General features: G+C 40.5%; 1 protein-coding gene across 2 annotated transcripts in view; it reads right to left on the reverse strand.

Annotated features, from left to right (window-relative positions):
• Nucleotides 1–12,705, reverse strand: part of brpf1 (bromodomain and PHD finger containing, 1) — a 56,464-nt gene that overhangs the window by 29,496 nt on the left and 14,263 nt on the right. For both annotated transcript variants that reach the window (XR_010020408.1, XM_063067648.1), the window contains exons 3-4: nucleotides 4,084–4,240; nucleotides 2,583–2,714 (exon numbers count right to left, since the gene is read on the reverse strand). Coding sequence is in view for 1 of the 2 variants with exons in the window: in XM_063067648.1 (XP_062923718.1) it covers nucleotides 2,583–2,714; nucleotides 4,084–4,240 (289 nt within the window). In the remaining variant the exon portion in view is untranslated. The remainder of the gene's footprint in view (nucleotides 1–2,582; nucleotides 2,715–4,083; nucleotides 4,241–12,705) is intronic.

The raw sequence follows: 12,705 nt of genomic DNA on the forward strand, positions 1-12,705 counted from the left end.
TTGCTTCCTCAGTACTACCTACTCCTCCACCTATCTTTGTATCATCTGCAAATTTTGCCACAAAGCCATCAATCCCATTAGCTAAATTACTGACAAACAACATGAAAAGTAGCAGTCCCAATACTGGCCCCGAGGAACAACATTAGTCACTGGCAGCTAGCCAGAAAAGGCCCCCTTTATCCCCACTCGATGCTTCCCATTTGTCCGCCATTCCTCTATCCATGAAGTATCTTTCCTGTAACACCAAAGTTTCTCTTATTAAGCAACCTCATCTGTGGCACCTTATCAAATGCGTTCTGAAAATCCAAGTAAATGACATCTACAGCCTCTCCTTTGTCCACCCTGTTTGTTACTTCTTCGAAGAACTCTAACAGAATGGTCAGGCAAGACTTCCGTTTACAGATTTCCCAACTGCTGAGGTTAGACTAACTGGCCTAGAATTTCCTTCCTTTTGCCTTCTTCCCTTCTTAAAGAGTGGAGTGACATTTGCAATTTTCCAGTCCTCCAGGACTATGCCAGAATCAAGTGTTTCTTGAAAGATCATGACCAATGCACCTGTTAGCTCTTCAGCAACCACTCTCAGGAGTTTGGAATGTAGTCCTTCTGGTCCATTATCCACCTTAAAACCTCTGAATTTGCCTAGCACTTTTTCCCCTTTGTAATAGCAATGGCACTCACTTCTGCTCCCTGACATTCACGGATCTCTGGCACACTGCTAGTGTCTTCCACAGTGAAGATCAATGCAAAGTACTCATTAAATTCATCTGCCATTTATTTGTCCCCCATTACTACTTCACCAGCATCATTTGCCAGTGGTCAAATATCAACTCTCACCTTCCTTTTACTTTTTATATAACTGAAAAGACTTTTAGTATCCTGCTTTAAATTATTGGCTCATTTGCCCTCATATTTCATCTTTACCTTTCTTATAGCTTTTTATGTTGCCTTTTAAAAGCTTCCCAATCATCCAACTTCCCACTCCCTTTTGCTACCTTATATGCCCTTTCCTCGGCTTTTATGCAGTCCTTAACTTCCCTTGTCATCCATAGTTGCGTAGCCCTGCACTTGAGAACTACTTCTTCTGTGGGGCATATATATCCTGCGCCTTGTGAGCTATTCCCAGAACTTCAGCCACCTCTCTCTGCTGTCATCCTCACCAGTATCCTCCTCCAATCCACCTGGGCAAGCTCCTCTCTCATGCCTCTGTAATGCCCTTTATTCTATTGTGATACTAATACATGTGACGATGCTTCTCCTCTCAAAATGCAGTATGAATTCAATCAAATTATGATCATTGCCTCCTGAGGGTTTCTTTACGTTAAGCTCCCTACTCAACATCAAATCTAAAATAGCCTTTCCTCTAGTAGGCTCAAGCTGCTCTAAAAAGCCATCTCATAGGCATTCAACAAATTCCCTCTCTTGTGATCGGACACCAATGCAATTTTCCCGATCCCCTTGCATATTGAAGTCCCCATTCCAATTGTGACATTACCCTTATTACATGCCTTTTCCAACTCCCTTTGCAATCTCAACCCCATATTTGGAGGCCTAGATGATTCGCATAATTTTTTTATCCTTGCAGTTTCTCAACTCCACCCACAAAGATTCAACATTCGCTGACTCTATGTCACCTCTTTCCAAAGATGCAATTCCATCTGTTACTAACAGAGTCACACCACCACCTATGTCTTTCTGCCTGACTATTGATACAAAGTATATCCTTTGACGATAAACTCCCAACTATGGACTTCTTTCAGCCACAACTAAGTGATGCCCACAATGGCACACCAGCCAATCTCTAATCGCACCACAAGTTCATCCACCTTATTCCAAATGCTCCCATCTGTCCAACAATCTCTTTGACCACTACTATCAGAGAGGAGCTAGTGTGGTACAAGGACAAAGACTGTTAGGATGAGAAACAACTTCTTCCTCTCCAGGCCATAAGATTACTGAACTCCCTGCCACCACCCAGGTGGTATCACTTATGAAGCGCCAGTCGCATGATATTGTTTACTTTTAGATTGTATTGTAAATGCGCCTTACTATTTGTTAATTTATTTGTGGTAAGATTACTTTATACATTTGTACACCTTGGTCCAGAGGAACGTTGCTTTGCTTGGTGGTAGACATGTGTACGATTGAATGACAATAAACTGAACTTGAACTTGGCCCCTATGTTCACCACTTTGGGCAAAGAAATATTCCTAAATTTCACACTCAATTAATTTTGTATTTTGCACCTTTCATATATAGCCTTTGGTATTGGTCTGCTCCGCAACTTTGCCTGCTCCTGTCTTTTCAAAACCATCTCTTTCAGCCTTCACTTTTAGAAGGAAAAGGCTTAGCCTATTTGGCCTTTCATTGATAAACACATCTTTGTAGTACTCAGACATTAGCAGCATTATACAGGATTCAGCAGGAGTCCACAAATCGACAGTTGACCCATTTTGAAACTGGGTGTGTAATCTGTGAACATGCAGATAATTTTAAATTCAAAATGAAACTAATCACACAGCACAATAGCTGAAATATACAATCCAGTGGCAGGTTTTAAAATGAAATTTCAAGAGTTGTCTAACCTCCTCGCGCTTTAGCTTTTCCCTTTTCCGAATTAGCTCCACCAGGAGCCGTGCTCTTTCTAAGTCATGCCGTAGTCGCTGCCATGATTTCAGCTGCTCTTTTAGTGCACAATTTTTCTCCTCTGATTCTCTCTAAAATTAAAAAGAAAGATGTTTTAAATGCTTTCTCATTTCTTGTTTAAGCAAACAAATGGATAAGTATATCACAAAGTTGGTTTTCAGCATACTTTAATTGTTGTGGTAGTGATCCTCATCAAATGAGGGAAGGGGCAGTGAGAAGAGTTAAGCATGGGTATTTCCATAAGATGAAGGATCTTGGCTTGAAATATGGACACTTCTTTCCATAAATGCTGCCTGACCTGCTGAGTTCCTTCAGCATTTTGTATGTGTTACCCTGGATTTCCAGAATCTGCAGAATCACTTGTGTTTATCATTTCCATATGAATTGTTACTGGTTTTGCAATAGGGTTCAGAGGAAGATGATCGAAATCTATATTTGTTCTAAATTAGCATCAAACTTTTTGTTTGTTAACATAATATTACAAATAACAAGTATAATGGATTCTGGTTAATTGGGCTATTGGTTAATCAGGGCAGCCACTTAAAGAAAAAAATCTAATTGAGAAAATAGCCAGGATTCCCTTTGTTGATTTGGGACAGTATGCCACTTAATTCAGACAAGAGACTGTTGCCGGCAGTTTCTAACTAGTGTCAGTCACGTGCACTTGTGTAGATGTTAAGACACTGCGCTTAAAGCAATCAATTTTTAAATAGTGTCAGTTGCATAAGCTTGTGTTCAAAAAGCAGTGATTTTTGTCACTGATGGTTGGCGAGAAATAAGCAGTAAGACAATTCAGAATTATTTGCTCACTGCAGTTTCAAGCATTCAGGCTTGGAGATGCCAGAAATGGCCAGGGGTGAAAATGAAATGATTTCACTATTTCAACAAGTTAGGCACAATAAAGAATTTGAAGATATTGACAATCATCTTGAATGTTAATATGAAAATAAAGATTTGGGGGATGCAATCTTCGAAAGCATTGTACGAAGGTTGTCCATTATCTGCAATAGGTGGCTGCGCTGATTTTGTTCAATTTCAGTCAATCAAAAGAACGTGGCAGTGTACACTGATGAATTCCTCCATCGATAACTATTAGGAATTAATACAGTCTTATAGCACTGTAGTAATATTGAGAGTGTTCTAATTTGTTCTGTATTTCATTTAATTACATAAGTTTTACTCTGTTAAACAGTTGTCTGTCTTTTTTACATTTTTTTAACTATTTCCAAGAAACTTCAGCTAATTGAGGCAGCTACTTAACTGGGCCAAAATGTACTGGTCTCGATTAACCAGAATCTACTGTAGCACATTATCAACTCGAGGTGCAAGACTGGCAAGATAGTTTGTCCAGTTTATTAGGTCTTTATTCTATTTTTTAAACTGTCAGTACCAGACAACAACCACATGTTTGCTACTTATGTACATAAAGGCTAGGCATACCTGTTCTGCATTCCGTTGAGACTGCAAATGGGACTGTAATCGCCGAAGGAGTGGAACACCATTTCTGGACTGTCGCTTTAAAGTCCAATAGCTATGAAGTCGCTGCATGAATTGGCTCTTACGTTGAATTGATAGTTGACCTGTTATCTTGCTTAATCTAAAAATAAGGATCAAGATGTAATGTAATTTATTTCTGTTAGTAATTACATCCTGCATAAGATATAGTATTATAATTTTTACATAATATCAGTGAGATGTGATCATAAAGTAAGTATACTCGTTTTGACTAGATTGCCAAAAGAATAGATATGAAATTTCAGGGTGCATATCTTGTGGTGCCTTGAGCATGAAGCTGAGCTAACTACTGATAAGATTCACCATTCTCAAAGGAAGATTATTTCACACAAATTCAAAATCTCATCACAGATACCGGGAAATTCATATTCAATTAAGTGTTTCTGAAATTCAAAATGCTGGTTTCAGAAATGGCAACAATGAAACTAAAATGTTGTGCGATTTACCAATGCCCTTCCATCCAGTTTGGCTTATGTGTGACGCCTGACCTCCAATATGGTTAACTCTAATGCTTCCTCAGATCTCCGACAATTCAGAACCTCAACCTGAAGACCAGACCTATCGTTTTCCAGAACTACCTTGAAACTAATGGCGTTATGATCACTAGATACAAAGTGTTCCCCTACACAAGCTCTGTCACCTGCCCTTTCTCATTCCCTAATAGTGCGATACTAGATTTCCTATCTTTAATTGGGACCTCCATGTACTGATTAAGGAAACTTTTCTTAACAAGCTCTTTCCCATCTAACCCTTTTACAGTATGGGAACCCCAGGCAGTATGTGGAAGGTTAAAATCACCTATCACAACCTAATGTTTCTTGCAATGGTCTGCAAAGTTGCTCCTCTAAATCCTGCAGACTGTGGGTGGTGATTAACGTGGTCATACCTTTCTTACTCCTCAATTTTACCTATAAAGTATTAAATGAGCTTTTCAGTCTGTGCTGACTGAGCACTGCTGTGACATTTTCCCTGACTAGTAATGCCACCCCTCTCTCTTTAATCCATCTTGCTCTATCACGTCTAAAACAACAGAATGATGGAACATTGAGCTGCCAGTATTGTCCCTCCTACAACCAGGTCTTACTAATGGTTACAATGCCTTAATTCCACGTGATGATCCATGCCCTAAACCGATCCACCTTTCCCACAGCACTCCTTGCATTGAAATATGCACAGCTCAGAACATTAGTCCCACCATGCTCAATGTATGGATTCCTGACCTTGCATGTAGGCTTAACAACATCCTTCTCCACAACCATTCTATCTGCTCTAGCACTCTGGCTCCCATTCCTCTGCAACTCTGGTTTAAACCCACGCCCACCACCCCCCACAGCACTAGCAAAAACTTTCCTGCTATTATTCCCACCTTCCCTGAAAGAGAGCCCAATGATCCAAAATCCTGAAGTCCTCCCTCCTGCACCCATTCTTTAGCCACATACTAAACAGTGTGATATTCTGATTTGTGGCCTCACTCACTCGTGGCACAGGTAGCAATCCTGAGATCGGAACCCTGGAGGTTCTGAGCTTTAACTAACTCCCTGAATTCACTTTGCAGGACCTTATCATCCATCCTACCCTTGACATTGGTACCAATGTGGCCCACAACCTCTGATTGCACACTCTCGCACTTAAGAATGCTGTAGACTTGATCCAAGATGTCCATGATTCTGGCACCCAGGAGGAACTTAACATCCACAGAACTTCCCTTCTATTCCCCTATCACTACAGCTCACCTCTTCTCTCGCCTTCCCTTCAGAGCCACAGAGCCAGTCACAGTACCAAAGACCTGATCACTGTGGCTTTCTGCTGCCAGGTCATCCCTACACCCGCAAACAGTATCCCAAAGTGGTATACCTGTTGTACCTGTTGAGGGGAACAGCCACAGGGATACTTTGCACTGATTGCCTATTTCCTTTCCCTTCCTGTTGGTCACCTGTGTCCTGAGCATTGGGTGTAACTAACTTCCTTATGTGCTGTCTATCACCAGAGCTCACCCAACTCCAACTCTTAACATGGACTGTTTGAAACTGTAGCTGGATGCAATTTTATAGGTATAGTTGTCAGGGATAATGGAGGTCTACCTGCCTTCCCACATCCTGTAAGAGGTGCATTCCAGTATCTTGTCTGGCACCCCCACTGCACTAATTATGCAATAAGAAAGAAAAAATAACAAAAAAAATCTAGCTATGACCTGTATCTTTCCTAAGCCTTGATGAGCTAAAGCTTCAACTCTCCACTCCAAAACTGCCCCCTCCCCCACACAACGGCTGCTCTGCTTAAATCTAACTTCTTTTTATTGGTCCTTGCCAAGTGCTTAATTATGCCCAGTCCAATGTCTCCTCAGGAACTGTGGCACGCAAAATGTGCTGACAGCCCCCTCTCGCTTTTAAAGTCTCTCTCCCTCTATGCAATCCAGGGACTCGTCAAGACTATGGCGCGCTTTCTGGACTAAACAGAGATTACAACAATTTTGTTATTCCTTTTGCTGCATCCCATTATCTCTTTTATCACTTAATTTCTTGTCCCATCTATCCTATTCAGCACTTTCTTTTGCCCCTCATCCTCCCTCCCCTTTGATTCTTAAAGCTTGGTATATCTCTATTACACATGTTGATGTAAAGTTGTAAGGTTGAAACATTAATTCAACAGACTACTTGACCTAGCATTTCATCACCTGTTAAACTATGTTTTCTCTAAAAAGAATTTTATTTTAAGGTTTCCTCCTCACCTAGGTGATGTTGGATTCAATATTTCAAACCTATTTCTTGTAGTGTTTACATTAATGAACACAGCACATATACTTAAGGGTAAACAATGAAAATTTCCTGAAATCTTATGGCACTTCCCATTCCATACAATTTCTGGAAATTAACAGAGAATCTGTCTTCTGCAATTATGTCCTTTTTGATTGAAATATCACTGGAAGAACCTTTGAGTAAATTGTCACAATTGAGACCTGACAACCTTGTGCTTCAGTTTCTACATTACAATTTACTATCGAAGCTAGCTTTTGCCAATAGTACAAGCTCTGTATCCCTCTTCTTCATACTTTTTCTTTCTGGCATATTTTAATATCAAACCCATCACCAAAAACTTTTTACCAAATACTAATGTAAATATCATAGCACAGATAATTACAGCCAATAGAATCTGTGGTTCAGGGAGAAGCTCACCATCATCTTCTAGGGTAGAGGTGGTGAACCTATGGCATGCCTGCCCAAGTTGGCACTTGCAAAATGTTGTTGCCATGCACGTGCAGTGATGCCCTTCAAGTCTTTAAACCCCACCCGTAATAAAAAGATGCATAATGATTATCTTAACTGTGAAATGAAGCAGCAAATGATGTTTTACAACTCAGTAGCAGTGAGATGTTTATACAGAAAACGTCTCATGCAAGCTTGGTGCCAGCTGGATGGTTGCGAGAACACACAATGTTGCATGATACGTTCTGACATCCTCGCAAACCTGATGTACACGTCAGTATTTGGATACTAAACTGTAACTATAACAATACCAAAACTGCAAAGGTTAAGAGGAGAAGGCAGGAGAATGGGGGCTGAGAGGGATAACAAATCAGGAATGATTGAATGGCAGAGCAGACTTGATGGGCCAAGTAACCAAGTCCTGCTCCTATGTCTTATTTAGAAATGATGTTATTTTTCAAATTTTTTTAAAGATTAATATTAATAATTCTAACAGGTTTTCTAAAGGCTTCATTTATTTCAATCTCTATTATACTTTCGTTAATAGTAAAACAATGAATGCAGTTTCACAATCCGTTATCCGAAATTCTGAAATCCAAAAAGCTCCGAAAACCAAAGCTTTTTTCGCCAACAGCTGACATCACTCAGGTGTGACAGGGTAGCACTAGCAGAGGCCGCCAGACGTCAGTTGTGGCTCAGCGCTCGTACTGGTTACACGTGCATTTGCTGTTCGCTGATATTTTGTATTCACTGTTGACTTTGAGAAGATGACGGCATGACGCAACTCACAGCGGCCACTCCAGTGGTGATGTCTGTTATGTGTCAAGTAGGGTGCTGAGCACAATCCTGATTTGATGGAGATGGACGTGACAGCATAGAGGAACATCTGGTGAAACTTCTGAAATGCCTGCTTCGCTGCTGCTATTACTGTGTGGTCCAGAATCTCCGGAGGGGTAGGCCCCGAGTCCTCGGCCTTGCTTGTTGCTCGGCGGCCGGGTTCAAAAAGGTTCACAACACCTATTCTAAGGGCAACTACACTGGCTGATTAAAGCACTAGAACTATTTGCATACACACTCGGAGAACATATTTCACCAAAAGACTTGAGGGTCATAGTAAGAGGCCCAATTCTCATTTTATTCAGAGCAACTCTAGAATGAAAAACTCAAAAACAAAAATTAGCAACATCACTATAAGAAAAGTGTACAAGAAGTTTTATCTTTAACCATGCTGACATTAGATGCCAAATGGACAATAAAATCTGGCTGACTGTCAGAAATCGTGTCATTGTGCAAAAATGTCAATGTGTGGTGACCACTACGCTCCTATTCATTTTAACATACTCAGTCTTTCACCTTCATACTTCTTTTCACTCTTTCTCATCCTGGTTACTCGTGTCTTCTGTTCACAGTTCAGTTTGTCTCCAAAAGAATACAACCTAGGTGTTCAGATTTGTAGTTAAAACTATAAGCCACATCTACATAGAGATCACAGTATGAATCATTTTATGACCAAAAGTTAAGTCTGTCCATAACACTGGTAATACTGCACTAAATCTTAGCAAGGGTGCTTGAGCCTTTCAAACCATTTTCCTTCTTCTCCAGCCCTTCACCTTTCCCACTTAAATGGCATCATCGAATCACCTTCTAGCCAGTCCTCGTTCCCCTCCCAGAACCTTTTTATTCTGGCATCTTTCCCCTTCCTTTCCTGAAGAAGGGTCTTGGCCCAAAACGTCAACTGTTCATTCACTTCCATAGATGCTGCCAGATCTGCTGAGTTCCTTCAGTATTTTCTGTGCATTGGTCTGGATTTCCAGCATCTGCAGAATTTCATGTGCATATTTTCTTTTGTGTTCTCCAAGTATTGTTAAGATCTAACGTACAGCTAGTAAAGGCAAAAGGCCCATAGTAACTGGCCGTTTAGCCACTCAAAGCCTTTCAACTGGAACATGCATAATTGTGACAAGTTTTATATGTCTAGTTAGCAAATAATCAATCTCAGATTTAAAATGGAAAAGAAAGCTTACTGGCCATTTGCAGAAAATAGGCCTAAATGTTTACATGCTCTGGAGCCAACAATGCTTTTCTACTGCAACATTAGAAGGGAAGGTTTTGAATTTTAGACTGCCCCCAGTCCAAGGTTCCGAGATCTGTGGTATCAGTTCCCTCAATGTTTTGGAAAGTTCAATCAAATCACCAATTAATCTTCTTAATCACAAAGAACAGAGCACTTAATCCTCTCATAATTTAACATAAATTCAAGGCACAATTTCAAGGCTACATTCTCTCTAATGTCAAAGTACGTCTTCCTTATGTGTGGTGTCCATTACTCCTCAGAATATCTCCAATAATGGACTGAGTTAGACTTGGTATGTAAAAAGGCACAAGAGATTAATGTAACCACAAAATTGAACTTAATGAATACCAGGGCTCAGATGTAGAGGATCCTATTTTGCTATACCAAGCTGATTTAATATTTCACAAATCCAAGAAATACAATGTACGAATAACAACTGCCTGCAGTACAGCATCATTGGATTCACTTCTTTCAAAAAGAAAAACACTTACTTAAGTTTGTTACTTTGCTTTATTTCACTGACTTTTACTCATCAATTTTCCTATGAGCGTTATCAACCTATCCCTTCTTACCAGAATCAGAATCAAGTTTATTATCACTGGTATATGTCATGAAATTTGTTAACTTAACAGCAGCAGTTCAACACAATACATAAATAGAAGAGGAAAAAATATAATAAATAGATCAATCAATTACAGTATACGTATGTCGAAAAGATTAAAAATCATGCAACAGAAAGAATATATAGTAAAAGAGTGAGATAGCGGTCACGGGTTCAATGTCCATTCAGGAATCGGATGGCAGAGGGGAAGAAGCTGTTCCTGAATTGCTGAGTGTGTGCCTTCGGGCTTCTGTACCTCCTACCTGATGGTAATAGCGAGAAAGGGGCATTTCCTGGGTGCTGGGGGGTCCTTAATAACGGAAACTACCTTTCTGAGACATCATATGTCAAAACAAAACTTGGATACCGTCAAACCTTGAATTATAACACCATAAGACACAGGAGCTGAATTGGGCCATTTGGTTCATCGAGTTTATTCCACCATTCGATCATGGCTGATTTACTATCCCTTTCAAATCATTCTCCTGCCTTCTCCCCATAACCTTTAATGCCCTTACTCCTCAAGAACCTATCAAACTCCACTTCAAATATACCTAATAACTTGGCATCCATGGCTCTCTGTAGCAATGAATTCCACAGATTCACCACTTTCCGGTTAAAGAAATTCCTCCTCATCTCTAATCATATCTACGGCTATGCCCACTGGTCCTAGACTCCCCACTGTAGGAGATATTCTCTCTACATCCACTCTTTCTAGGCATTTCAATATTCAATATGGAGATTAACCCACAATTACAACATTTTGACAATTACTTCTTTTTCCCCCACTGTGTATTTTTTTCAAGTCAGTCTCACAAGAGAATCTTTTATAATGTTCAAGTATATGTCACACCTCAGGTTAGAAAGTGGAAAACAGCCGCACATAAACTGGATAAATGAAATGCCACTAATCGCCAAGGCTAACTGTTGTGGATAATTAATCACTTTGGATGAGACTGAGTGTTTCGTACTCCAAGAAAGACTGCACTTCTTTTATTCCTTTCAGGAAATAAAAGATCTTCCGTTAAAATATGTGTTTTTAAAATTGTTACAAAGATAATGATTGGAAGCCAAATGGATTTTTCACCTTTTTGAAAGTAACAAGCACCATGAGTTGCAGGTAGAACAACAAAGCAAAGTTATTAGATGAGTATAGAGTGTTAGATCACTGATGAGCTAAAATTTCACAGTATTCTGCAACAGCAACACACACAAAATGCTGGTGAACGCAGCAGGCCAGGCAGCATCTCTAGGAAGAGGTACAGTCGACGTTTCGGGCCGAGACCCTTCGTCAGGACTAACTGAAAGAAGAGATAGTAAGAGATTTGAAAGTGGGAGGGGGAGGGGGAGATCCAAAATGATAGGAGACAGGAAGGGGAGGGATGAGCCAATAGCTGGAAAGTTGATTAGCAAAAGGGATACGAGGCTGGAGGAGTGAGAGGATCATGGGACGGGAGGCCTAGGGAGAAAGAAAGGGGGACGGGAGCCCAGAGGATGGGCAGGGAGTTATAGTGAGAAGGCAGAGGAAGGGAGGGGGGAAGGGGGGAAGGGGGGAAGGGGGGAAGGGATTGGATACGAATGGTTCTGCAACAGGTTTATTCTTTCCATATGGACATGAGCTTGTGCACTCCTATTGTGTTTAACTGTCTCTTCAACAATTTTTTTTCTGCTTACTTATGGAGGATTACACAGCACATTCATTAGATTATTCTAATCCAAAGCATAGGGAGGAACTGTATGTGATGAAACAAGAGAAAGTTAAAAAATAATTAAGCAAGATGCATGCAGCAACATGATTAGGAAGTACGTGGCTAAATGATTTACTAAAAGCTGTATTCATTTTCTTAAGGTAAAAAAAACACACTCAATCTAATTGAAAGCAGCCAAATAATGAACTCACAATCATAAATTTTCAAATAACAGAGCGTTAAATCAAATTCTAGGCCTCACTCTTCCACTAGCTACAAACCAATATCATCACAGAGCACCATACAATATGCTCTAATTGAGCACCATTGTAAGCACGGCAGTTAGCACAAACACCACTTCTGCAGCTCAGGGCATCGGAGTTCAGAGTTCAATTCCAACATCATCTGTGAGGAGTCTGTACGTCATCCCCATGGAATGTATGGCTTTCTCCCGGGTGCTCCAGTTTCTTCTCATAATGCTTAGTAGGCTAATAGGACATAGTAAATTGTCCCATGGGTTTAGATCTGGGGTTGTTGTGTATAGTGAATTGTCCCTTGGGTTTAGATCTGGGGTTGCTGTGTGTAGTGAATTGTCCCATGGGTTTAGATCTGGGGTTGCTGTGTGTAGTGAAATGTTCCATGGGGTTAGATCTGGGGTTGCTGTGTAGAGTGAATTGTCCTGTGGGTTTAATCTGGGGTTGCTGTGTAGAGTGAATTGTCCCATGGGTTTAGATCTGGGGTTGCTGTGTAGAGTGAATTGTCCCATGGGTTTAATCTGGGGTTGCTGTGTAGAGTGAAATGTCCCATGGGTTTAATCTGGGGTTGCTGTGTAGAGTGAATTGTCCCATGGGTTTAATCTGGGGTTGCTGTGTAGAGTGAATTGTCCCATGGGTTTAATCTGGGGTTGCTGTGTGTAGCGAATTGTCCCATGGATTTAGATCTGGGGTTGCTGTGTAGAGTGAATTGTCCCATGGGTTTAAT

Source organism: Mobula hypostoma, chromosome 15 (genome assembly GCF_963921235.1).
Source record: "Mobula hypostoma chromosome 15, sMobHyp1.1, whole genome shotgun sequence".
In the NCBI taxonomy this organism is placed as follows: domain Eukaryota; kingdom Metazoa; phylum Chordata; class Chondrichthyes; order Myliobatiformes; family Myliobatidae; genus Mobula; species Mobula hypostoma.